A 12,424-nucleotide genomic window follows, 5' to 3' on the forward strand; every position below is an offset into this window, starting at 1 on the left:
GCACTATGGGTAGTGACGTCACAATCAAACAATATACGCGTAGTAACTATCCTGCCTTCACTCAAAGTTCAGAATACCGTTGGATAGAGGAGGTGAGGTCCGCATTCAAATTCTTCTTGGTGAACAGATACAGACTTTTGCTCAGGTAATCTTAAGACAGTGATTGATTTGATCTATTCGTTTATTTTTAAGCTTCTTTATAATCTAAAGACAGTGATTGATTTAGTTTCGTTTATTTTTAAGCTTCTTTATATTAAGTTTCAAAGTTGATGCGTATGGGCCTCGCATGTAACCAACTCTCATTACCATGTTAAGTAGTATATTGTAGTTTGATGTATTTGTATAAGAGTTAGCTTTCTATTCAATGTTGATGGTAAGCCTAGACCAGTGACCATGCGTTCATGCATCTACTGACGCAATGAGAGGTTTTCAGATGTGTCCCGATGTATCTGTTGTACTTCGTGTGTAGATTTTGTTTTCTCATTATTGCAATATTATAAACCTCAGTCTGCATTTACCCTGGCTGGGAGAGGCTGTCATTCGGAAGATACTGTGTGTGATCGCCTTTGCTCTGTGTTCATTAAACCTGTCAGAGTGTATGAATAAACGGCTGGGTGCCAATCAAAATCACAACGCAAGAGTGGCCGCTACAAATGGTAGCTTATATTGATAAGCCTCGGAGGCTTTCAGATTGTACATTGCTTTCCCATCTGTTGCTATGGAGTCCACGAAATACGCGCAATTATGCTGTAAGTTATGTCGGGCCACGTCGTCATGTTATCCTCCCAGTTCTGCACTGAACAACAGCTAGCCTACACCTACGTCTGCTAACACTACAGAATGCATAATTCCTACGGGCACTGCACTAGTACTTATAATTCTATTCAAAATATGAGTCTGATACTGAACTATTGGGCTGTGATTATGGGGCGTGTTTCAACGAACCAGGGGGAAAAAAATGCCTCTTCGCTCAATTGGATACCTAGAACCAATCAGAGCAACGTAGTATGACCATCTGATACATTAAAACTTTAACCTGATCCCGTAGGAAGGAAGGCAAAAACATCTTTTCGATCGACAAATGCCTTGCTCGCGTTTCTCTGTTCCTCTTTCAAAATGAATGCGCTGTCGATATCTGTTGAGATATGCCTGCTCACGTTACTAATTAGCAGCAAGGCCAATTAGCTACTATGTGTTTCAATGGACTTTTGGTGTAAGCGTTAACAATGACCTAACAATAATGGTCTAGAGCGCTTCAGTTAAGACATACACTCCTTGGCAACATTCGTGTTGCACATATACAACTAACCGAGTCAATGTAGACATAAAAAAGTCGTGTAGATATCATAATTTACATAAAATATGTCCCACTTACAAGCTCTCGATACGCTGCCATCTTGGGAGGATTTCGAATCTACCGCTTGATCATCTGTTCATCATCGTATAAAGCCCGCCCTGACAATTTGATTGGTACGGCTTTATCCGACCGATGAAACTCTCTTCCAACTAGCTCAAAGCCAGACCAAATCTCCCTGACCAAAATGTTGTGGGCGGGGTTTGGGCTGGTATCCAGGCTAGTCCTGCCATGTGTGATTCCGAAAATGATGTAGTTTGGAAATGATGCCGTAAGCTGGCCAATCACAGCCAAGGGGTTATCCGACTCTCTCCGACTCTTTAAGAAAAGTTAGAAAAAAGCGTTCCTCTCCGATGGGTGGGATGGGTGTCAACACCTGGGTGAAGGTGTTGCCAAGGCGTGCCAAAGTGTCCCTCTACGACCGAATCGGAGAAGTAAAAAACGGCCTTGAGCCTTGCGAGCGTGCAGACAGACTGTGATAACGTCTAGTAAACATACTTACAGTGACCTTTCGACCAAAGCTGGTGAAAGCTGCCATAATCAGCTGCTCGATATAAAGGTAAAGCACAAAATAGTAAAATAAACAAAATGGTTAAATCATCACAAGTTAATTACAGATGCCGTGGCTCTCTTTTATCATGCCAGTTAATTGATCCTGTGCGTATGCTACCCTAATCAGTAGCTCCGCCAGCTATAACTAGCTAGTGAACTCTAGCCTACAATTGTAAAATTGTAGCCTACTGTTAACCTACTCACCTGGGGCCGTATTCACAAAGCCTTTTATCTTACCACTAGGAGTGCTCCTAACTCGCGCTAAAACATTTTACATAGGAGTAATTTCTTAAAAGTGATTCACAACGCCTCTGAGACCTACTCATACTAAGGATAATACCAACTCCTAAGCTTAAGATAAAAACTCTGTTGCTATGGATGACGTCAATTATCATGCACGAGTTTAGAAGCGGTGCGCACGGTGATTGGTTGCTGACAGGCGCTCTCATTCAAAACTCAGTCCTAACATCTCCCTTACGATCCCACAGAATCAACAGAAAATAAGAGAATAACCTAGGCTTCAAATTAAGTCATATTAAATAGTAATGGACAGTGCACTTAGCAGAATGCACACGCATGATGACAAGTTTGTGCATCCAACGAGAATGACGCTTTGCAAGTTAAGAGAAAGAGAAATTGCCGAAAAAAACACGGAGCATGGAATCAAGGAAGTAATAATTAAAGGACCCTGCAAACTATTAGGTAATCAGCATATTTCCAGCCCTTAAACACTTCAAATATCAGTCCATACGGCTCTTTAAGTTCTCCTGTCATAATGGACGAAACGAGGGCGAGACGTAAGAGAAAGCCGAACTGGTCCCAGGACCAACTGCTCCTGTTGGCCCAGTGTGTGCTGGAGAGGAGGGGGGTAATAAAAGCTAAATTTGGCTGTGGGGTGACCACAAAAAAGAAGCGTGAGGCATGGGAGGACATATGTGTTAACAAAAATGCTTCATTCCCCAGAGTTGCGCACAAAGTGATTACGGCACTGGCCCTGTCTGGGCTAAGCCTCATTTCCCCATGCAGGACATGAAAGCGGCGTTTCAGCTGCCCGATTCCTTATTCCACAACATTGCGTGTATTCTTGTGCGCTCTACAATTCATGGAAATAAACGGTACACAATAATTAACAGAATTAACAAAGAAAAGGCGACAAAGAGCAAATACGATTTTGTTCCGAGTTTGTGTCACCAAAATAGGCCTCATGCGTATAATTACATGTTGTAGTTCAACTGTGCTCCCGGTTGTGGATTGAGGAAGGGTGTCAAAAGCCATGTCTTGCATGGATAGCCACTGTCACCCAACAAGTGGCATCCGGCAGGTACATGGTGCCGCTCAAAAAGCTGGCGCAGACCGCTCTCCATTAAAATGCGCGAATCGTGAGTAGATCCAGGCCACTTCGCAACAATATCCATGATTGTGAAATTTGGATCAAACACTATCTGTGTATTAATTGAATGTACCTTTTTGCGGTTTACAAAGACGTCCTAATATCTGGATGGAGCAATTATTTTAATGTGTGTTCTGGCACCCACGACACCGGGCATTCCTGCAATCGACATGAAATTGACCTTGATCCTTTGAAGTAGGAGATTGTCCAAAGGGAACCGGATAAACTGTTGTACAATGTGTGGTCTACAGAGTGCGGTGATTGTTTGATGAATGAATCGGCTTACTGATGATTGCGACATTCTGAAGTCGTCTGCGTTGCAAAGTTGCATTTCCCCCGTAGCCAAAAATCTTAATGTTATCAAACATTTAACTTCCGGACTGATTGGGTTGTTTCGGTTAGTTGGAGACGTGATTGCATCCCGCACTAATTCTAGTAAAATGCTGATTCCTTCACGGTTTAAGCGATATCTTCTCAACAATTCAGAGTCGGTGAAGTGTCTCCAACACGTTGCGTCTGGCTTCAGCCATTTTAAGACTTTTTGTGAATAGGTCTTAGTGACTTAGGAGTCGTCATGAGGAGTTTTAAGCTGTCCTAGACTTAGGTGCTACTTTTAGGGATAAAATATTTTGTGAATTGCTCTTAGTAAAACAAATTAGGAGTCCTACGCCCATTATTTTTAGGAGTTTCTCCTAAATTTGCCACTTATGAGCTACTTTTAGCCCTAAGATTCTTTGTGAATACGGCCCCTGAGCTGCAAATCCCATGCTACAGCACCTATCTCAGCAGATGTCTTCAATATGTTTATTGTTGTGCCATATTTTAAATCTAAATTTGTAAATGTATCTTCCTAAAGCCTACTAGAGGACACTATTTCATAGGATATTTTCAAAAATGTCTCATGGGCTTAGCCCCCCCAAAAGTGGGAACCTAGATTTTCCCCTGACAAGTACCAGAAGTATGTTTTATATCATATTGTTTATCATAGACTGATGCAAAATAGCAGTTTTACACTTAAAGGGGTAAAGAGATGAGTTGGTGTGAGTCTGGTTTGTTTGGAGCTTTTAGAAAAATCAGGAGGTGCGTGTTCCTCTCCGACCAGCTCTCCGAGGGCTTTCTGAGGGCTTGGATGGGCGTTAACACCTGGGGGAAGGTGTTGCCAAGGCGTGCCAAGGCGTGCCCAAGTGTCCCTCTACGACCAAATTGCAGAAGTGTAAATTACGCTTTAGACAGCAGAGGGCAGTAGCTGTAAATACTGTATGTAAAGGGGTTAGGGAGTCAATTATGTAGTAAGTCATTGTATCTGCACATGTCACTGAAATACCCCATACTTTCTTCCCTGGTGTTGGTAAAGTAATAACATTTAAAACATTAAAATAAAAAAAAGGTTCTAAGCAAGATCACTCTCCATTTGTCTGTGGCAAGTAGACATGAAGCAAAGGACAGAGTCTCCTCAGCATCCGTATGAGAGCAGACACAAAAATCCCTTCCTTACATAATGTTATTCTGTAATTGAGGCTGTGAGGTGTGCAAAGTCAAGCCAGTTATAATGCTTTTTTTGCAGAATGTAAAATAGTGGAAGAGAGTCATCTTAACCTCGTCATTCAGAGTCTTGCCTCATCTCACATTCATTTTTCAAATGCATTGAATCAAACCATTACATGATTGTAGGCTTTGAGTGATAAGATAAGATAAGATAAGGGAGATACACTTTTATTAATTCTGATGGAAATTCAGTAAATTTGATTACTGGGGAACTATGTGTACTTATATGAGGTACACATTATACTGAACCACATTACTAATCTGTACAGAGGACAGGTTGCAGAATTCATTGTTAAGGCTATCAATACCATTGATAAGACCTTCTTGCCCTGTAAATGGAAATTGTGGTTCTAGCAGTCTGGCCCTTTGACTGTGTATGAAGTGACTATTTCAATTTGAATAAGGCAGTTAAGAAATGGCTTCTGTTGTCATTGTTGTTAGGTACTGGTAAGTATCAGAAAGATGGTTGTCGTATACACTGTTGTGTTGTAACCCTTAGGTGAGAAATTCCCAACCAATAGCACAAGGAATGTAACATCTTGTCCTGTGTATAACAAAAAACTGCTTAATTAGTAATTAGTAGCCTGGAAATGCTAAATTAGTAAGCTGTTGTGAATGGTTTAGTTAACAAGAATTGGCTGTTGTGGAGGCAAGGAAGGATGTAACATTACTAAAAGTTATGTGGATAAGGTCAAAACCTTTCCATATAGGCTTAATGGAAAAGATGTCGAAAAAAGATAAGATAGTCAAATGTATAAGATGTTCCGATAATTTCACCATTTTTCCAAAAGGCTTTCTCGGTTCAAATGTACAGTCTGATTCCAAACCTATATTTACCACACCGAGATACCGCAATACCATACACACAGTCATGGCTGGCTAAATGGGACACAAAGTGGCTCGAACTGAGCCATACAGTATTCCAGCCGATCAAGGAGCATGGAAGAGAGGGGTGCAACTTGATTAGCGGTTGACCTCAAATATTAACAAACTTTCTCCAGAATCGTGGGCTGTACCTTTAACTGACTGGTGGTGGACATTCAGTTTGACTATACATCCAGACACAACAACTTGATTGATTAGATTGTGTTCGATCAATGCATTCATATGCATGCTTGGATAAAGTAAATTGAAACATGGTTTATAGATGAAATAATGAAAGACAATATATAGTTAGTGCACTTTAATTACCAAACCCATAACATGCTAGTTGGGTAAGTAAGGTTAAATAACCACAAGACTGCTTACAGATTTTTATCAGACATTGATATACTGTACATTATTTCCCACTTACCACAATACTGGCCACTTTCAACCATTTTGACTAAACTGTGCAAGACAAATGGTGCCAAAATTATTTCTCTTGACCATTTAATATAAACAAGTGCCTTATATAAGATTTACTGCATGAGCATCTAAGCTTTTACAGAGAGGTCTTGTTACAATGATTATTAAGACCAGAGATTCATAAAAGCAGTTTGTTATGTGCTTTAAAAACCAAAGTCACCAAAAATGAAAACCCTGCCTGCATTAAAAAGCATTCACTTCCTCTATTTGAGATGACCCCCACACATTCTTCATTATCATACAAATATACAATAGATAACAAATAAACAAATGAAAGGGCTATACATCCACGTTAAAACGTTATGAATTCCTTGTATGGTTTACAATAGGCCAGGGCAAATTAACTACAGAAGTAGCAAATCATTTAATTATGTAAATGCAGGGACGTGCAGTGAGGTTCAGAGCCGGTGAGGCACAGAAACCGGAAGTGATTACGTCATTTTGAGCTCTAGTTTAAACTATATATATAATGTATATATACATGTATATATGTCTATGGTTTTAAAATTGTCATCTGATCAGAACTGAAAAAACGTTGTTTTATTGTCTAATACCATTATTTTCAAACGATTGTTTTTTTATTGTATTATGATGAGTTATTAATAAGATATTAATAGTTGCAAGCTAGTGTATGTAGCCCTCCCACCAATGATATGGCTCATTTCATTTTGTCTGGAGAAAATATAACTACGGTGGTGGGATGCTAATTTAAATGACCATTTAACCAACTCGGACAGCTTCGAAAAAACAATTCCATATTTATTTACACAACATATTAACATGTAAACAGTTAAACACCGCATACATAGCACACAATACCAAAATGTTCTACTGGCCAGTATAATTTAAAGTTGGTGCACTTTCGTTGGAGCTCATAACCGTCAGTTTGAGGTGAAACAAAATGAATCCACTCACGATTATCAGTATAGATCAGTGGAAATCCGTTGTCCTCTTCTTGAGTGAATGCAGTCAGTGGCTAGTTTAGCTCAGGATTAGCACCTACCTAGTCTGCTCACAACTTCAAGGCAACTTTCCTGCATCAACAGCCTTTAGGTTCTTTAGGTTCGTGTTGCGCATGAATATGTAGTCCCGTTGGGAAACGTGAAATACTCCAATGCAAATGTGTAATACTACTGTGTTAACTTAAAATACTTAAACGTTCTTAGTTAATTCAACATGCCTCAGGTTAGCAATGCAATCTTCCATTTTCGCTGTCAAACTCAAGTAGAGAAGTGAAGAAGAAAATCCAACGTCAGATTATATACCCAACAAGTGCCCTCTCGCTCGCCACCCTTCTTGAATCCGTGGTAGTGCGTGCCTCCCTTGCAATATTTTTCAATGCGTTTTCAGCTCAACTCAAAAGGTTCTACGCTTGCGCACGCATGCGTAAAACCCAGTTTGGAGTGATTTCGCAATCCTAGGGGAGGCACTGCCTACCCTGCCCATAGACTGCAATGCATCTGCCTCCCTTGACCGCACGTCCAATGCTCATTGGCTGATCACTGGGAACCGGAAATGTTCAAATTCAGCGATTTTGATAATAAAAATGCTCGAAATGATCGGAATCATGCAGAAATGACACTCGTAACACAGATAACTACAGAAATATGAATATTTATTTTATAATACATAAATATATATGATTATTATACAAAAAAAAATATTTTTTTTAAATATTTTTTTTTTTTTACTTTTCAAAATGACAGGTGAGGCTCTGCCTCCCCTGCCTCCTATGACTGCACGTCCCTGTGTAAATGTCTAAGTTATAGCCAGTTCTTCTGACACCATACTGAAGACTTTGAAGGTTAACAAAACAACAAACAAACAAGGCTGACTTCAGCCAGTTTTTATTAGCACAAACGACACACAGTAACACACACGTGCATAGTGGCGATCAGGACACACACAAACACACACACGCAGGCCTGAGGTCGCAGTGGATTTTTTCTCCACATTTCACCCATCCTGGACTGTCCTTCCTCCAGGACCCCCCCAGGAGCAGTGGGCCCGCCCGGGAAGTTAATAATGTTAAAATACAAATGAATGTTAAAATGATCGTATTATATAAATTATTATACCGTATGTTAACAAATATTCTATTCAAAGTAATTTGTTATATTTTGTTTTGCTCAATGTTGCATGTCCTCCTGAGATTTTACTGATAATGCGACCTATAGTCGTAGCGCACTTTCATGAGCTCTGACCTCAGACCACAAAACCAAACCCTGCTCAATTACTGCCCTTTTGAGGAATGAAATAGCCATGTAGGTCCATGTGAATAGTGGCATCCACTGATGCACGTGCAATCTCCTCCATTGTCTTGGCATTCAAGATGAGCATAAAGGGGGGTTTTTCTGGATTGAGAGACACGACCGAGGACAGAAGCACTCCTGAAAATTAAATCGAAGGGGAAACATATAGTTCATGAATAACGACATAGCATTATACCTTATCGATAGTGTTCACCTTACAATACAACACGTGCTGTGTTTTTCGGTAATTGTCAGAAATAAAACTTTAATTTCATGTTCCTCTTTTGCATGCAGCCTGTACTACTTGCCATCATCCTCCTCCTCTGCGTCGGGTGAGGCCACAAAAACAGGCTCAGATGGGTAGCACTCCTCCTCTCTCCACTCTTGATGAGTTCTGGTGACAATGTCCACTTTGGCAATCTGCAGGAAAAATGATGGACAGCAAGACTCTTATGAGTAAATCTGTGCCTGCTTCTATACTTGTAACATTATCTGGTGTTGAGACAACATGTTACCTTATTCGGATGTGGAGACCACTCCACCCTTGAGCCGTAGAAATATCTGTACTTTTTGGTATTAAATTTGTAATTAATCTGTGGCAGCTCTAAACCTGCGGGGATTAAAAATCGACAGCTATATATTAAGATCAAGAAGAAAAACTTTCAACCAAAGGCTTATTTGATCAAATGATACAGGTTATTAGTATATATAAGGAGGAAACCTACCAACAAAGAGTGTGTCAGGTGAACAGAAGACTGAGCCATCCTTCTCTGTCACTGCTTTGGCGCTTGAGTCCTTCAGTGTCACAAGGTTTGTGCCCACTGGAGTGTCCTGCAAGACGAGGTGTGACCCATATAGAATAAGCAGGCATAATTCCAGTCAAATTGAATTAAAATAATTCAAATTAGGCTTTTTTAAATTCACTGAAATGTATGCAGAGATGTCCACTGTACCTTGTCAACAGTGATGGGCAAGACAAATCTCTGACAGACCGGCGGCGAGAAGATCTTATTGTTTTCGACGAACTTGTCTGTGTCTTGATTCAAGTTTTCAATGTAGAACATGTCGTACAGGTTGCTGTCTTTGTACGTGATCAAATCAAATACAACATGGCCGTCTTCCTCAAAGGCATTTATGTGGTGGAATACTACAAAAGGATCTCCGTAGAACTTTGTGGACACTGCCTTTCCAGTCTTCCGGTTGATCAGATTGAAATATGTCTAAGACAGACCAATATAAATCATGGTACCTCTAGAACTTAAGGTGGAAACATAAGACGATTAAAAAAAATTATACACTTGAATAGAAATAATTTGCTTACCATATCGTCTTTGTCATATTTGAGACAGCTTCCCCAGTTGACCCCTCGGAAGTAGGCCGTGGCGAGCTTGAAGACGTCAAGCTTAAAGGCCTGCTCCACAAAGATGATGTAATTCTCCGTCATGCCAAAGCTGTGGAAGTAGCTGGGATAGAGGGATGATCGGAAGGGGATGGAGCACACCTGCTCAACTTCACTCATCGCTGGCTTTTTCTTGCCTTCATCTGCAGACAAATAACAGTGTTTCTTTTCATAAACATTTAAACATTGAAAATATTAAGTGTAAATCTGTTTTACGTTATCCGATCTACGTGTTGCCGGGACAGGCCATTACCTTTCTTCTTCTTGGTACCTGATGCATCTGCTGGAACTTTGAATATCATGTACTTGGGTCGGCCAAAACCGATGATCGCTGTGCCCATGTTGTAGGTGTTTCCCTCTTCATCGTAGTGAGGGTGTGCAGTGGCCAAGTTAAGCGCAATGTGGTTCCTGTAATTTGTCTACAGGAAAATGTATCACATGTGTTTCACAACTTTATGGGCTTTCACACCTTGGTAAAGTGACCTTTCTATGACCTTTTGTCAAATAATAATTTGGCCACACATCAACTCATTTAGTAAATCAAGAGGACAATGGAACAACCTCTCAAACCACTGGCAAGGAAAACAAACATTTTCATTAATCGGTGATATCTCCTGTCCTCAAAACAGAAATGTTAAGTTCCAGAGTTTTTCTTTAAATGTTTTCCATTTAAATTTTTCAACTCACCCGCCCCACTGTTTCCAGAGTGTGCGGGTCAATCTTGTTTATGTAGTTCACTTCAGATGCAGCATAGTAGTCCTCGCCATATCTTATAATGTTCACCAGGTTGTTGTCCGTGAAATCAGGGATGGCATTGCTGAAGTAGGTGAAGGCCCTTAGGAGAGGCCAAAAGTGTCATGGATCTGAATCTGCATCAGCGTTGTGTAATTTTGTTTATGTTCCATAGCAACATAGTAAGTTGAAGTTGAAAATGAAAATGTATTGAATTGAAATGAAGGTATTACTTTGAAAATATGTTTTTGCAGGGATCAGGATAGACCATAGTCCCAAATTCTGACACAACAATCCTGTTGGCACCTGTGTTCCTTTTAAAAGTCTCACTCTGAAGGAATTTACTCCGGTAGTACACATCACCTGAAAATGAATAGCATTCATATCAGTAACTGTATTGCATTGCGAAATGTAGCTCAATGTGGATTGTGCTGTGTTCTATGCCTTTCCTTCTCACCATCTTTGAAGGTGAAATTATGGATGAGAGCCATGCCATCAAACCAGTGATTGTAAGCAGTATCCCCAATACTGAACAAGCCAGGACCATTGCGCACAAGTGTCCCCTGTAACCAGTCAGGGATTGCTCCTGGATGCAGAGAGACACAAGAAAATAATCAAGTTCAGTATTAGCTTTTGTCATCAGTTCACCCGGAAACCAGTGGTTCAGACAGTTTAAAATGATAACAACTTTGTTCATTAGCAATCACCATAACATCCCCAGATCATTGTTCTTTCTGACACCAGTTTTAAAACAATAAAATGCAACGACATGGTAGTCAAGAAGCTGTCAACTTCATATCACAGTTTTTCGACCTTAGACTAAAACACAAGAAAACAGTTATCATTGTAATTGATTAAATGAGCTATAAAACCCTAAATATATAAATTATATGTAGGTTTTTAGTGACGGTTTTGACTCAGTAAATTAAAGTTTGAGACAAAGTTTACTCGGAATTACCAGATACTTTCGCTTTTACGGGCTCCGGGGTCTCAGATCCATTCTTAGTAAATACTGCTTGCATGATTCCGATTTGTCAGCTCAGTATTCTCCGTGCCGTTAGTTTGACTGATTTGTCATGAAATGGCATGCTGTCAAGTCCAAAGGCACGTTAGTTTACTACGCCAGTCTATATATAGCCTATCGACTAAACACGACGGCCTACGTGCGCAACCGCATAATGTATTGTGTAATACATTTTTCATGACGAGTTGACGCCTGTCAGACAACTTACTTCTGAATCTTACTTAATGTACACATGCATTCAATCTGCACTGTTGACGATCATTTATCTTCGAGAAACTATTGAAGTGGCGGTGGCGCACACTACTAAAAATATGCGCATACATGCAAAATTCACTTACATTTTTATCTAAATTGGTTTATCTCATGGTATCTAAATTGCTTTTGTGGACTTTGCTACTTTTCACAAGAACACTGGAGATCGCGGTGTTATTGTGCGGGCGAAGTGTATGGAACTGAATAAGGACCCATACACATACGTACTAGACTATAAAACTATTGACTAAATATATTTTGGAATTTAAAAAATCAACAGCACCCTTAAAGACATAATCATAGTAATGTTAATTTCACACCGTTCTTTGTACAGCAAGCAATCAAACTAATAATCTTGGCAGGTGGCACTTGAAATTTCTGCCAGTGAGGCCTGGAGGATAAAAAAAAATAACCTAAATGTAGGTAAGCATCTTATAGAAATATTAACAATATCCACTTGCTTGCAAAACAGCTGGAGGAACTAGCAGTGACAGGGCTTTTGATTATGAAAACCATTTTGGTCTTCCTTGAGAACTTAACATAAACACTATAGATAATTTACAACAACAGTGTGTGG

The 12,424-nt window shown here is 39.9% G+C and overlaps 1 protein-coding gene across 1 annotated transcript; it reads right to left on the reverse strand.

Annotated features, from left to right (window-relative positions):
- Nucleotides 1–7,943: 7,943 nt before the first annotated feature.
- bco1l (beta-carotene oxygenase 1, like) lies at nucleotides 7,944–11,657 on the reverse strand. The gene is made up of 11 exons (XM_080843114.1): nucleotides 11,530–11,657; nucleotides 11,029–11,157; nucleotides 10,805–10,934; nucleotides 10,527–10,674; nucleotides 10,093–10,258; nucleotides 9,762–9,982; nucleotides 9,394–9,660; nucleotides 9,166–9,271; nucleotides 8,956–9,050; nucleotides 8,749–8,860; nucleotides 7,944–8,578 (listed from the first exon to the last, which is right to left on the reverse strand). The coding sequence occupies exons 1-11, from the start codon at nucleotides 11,591–11,593 to the stop codon at nucleotides 8,418–8,420; spliced, it is 1,599 nt and encodes a 532-aa protein (XP_080699240.1). The 5' UTR covers nucleotides 11,594–11,657; the 3' UTR covers nucleotides 7,944–8,417.
- Nucleotides 11,658–12,424: the final 767 nt, after the last annotated feature.

The sequence above is a fragment of the Sprattus sprattus genome, assembly GCF_963457725.1.
Source record: "Sprattus sprattus genome assembly, chromosome: 8".
NCBI classification, from domain to species: Eukaryota; Metazoa; Chordata; class Actinopteri; order Clupeiformes; family Clupeidae; genus Sprattus; species Sprattus sprattus.

Excerpts from the sequence above, each read along its gene's own strand:
- bco1l (XM_080843114.1), bottom strand. The coding sequence starts at position 11,593 with ATGCAAGCAGTATTTACTAAGAATGGATCTGAGACCCCGGAGCCCGTA. Across the intron at positions 9,983-10,092 it reads AGGTACCAAGAAGAAGAAAG|ATGAAGGCAAGAAAAAGCCA; the intron begins GTAATGGCCTGT and ends ATTTGTCTGCAG. Across the intron at positions 9,272-9,393 it reads TGCCCATCACTGTTGACAAG|GACACTCCAGTGGGCACAAA; the intron begins GTACAGTGGACA and ends CTCGTCTTGCAG.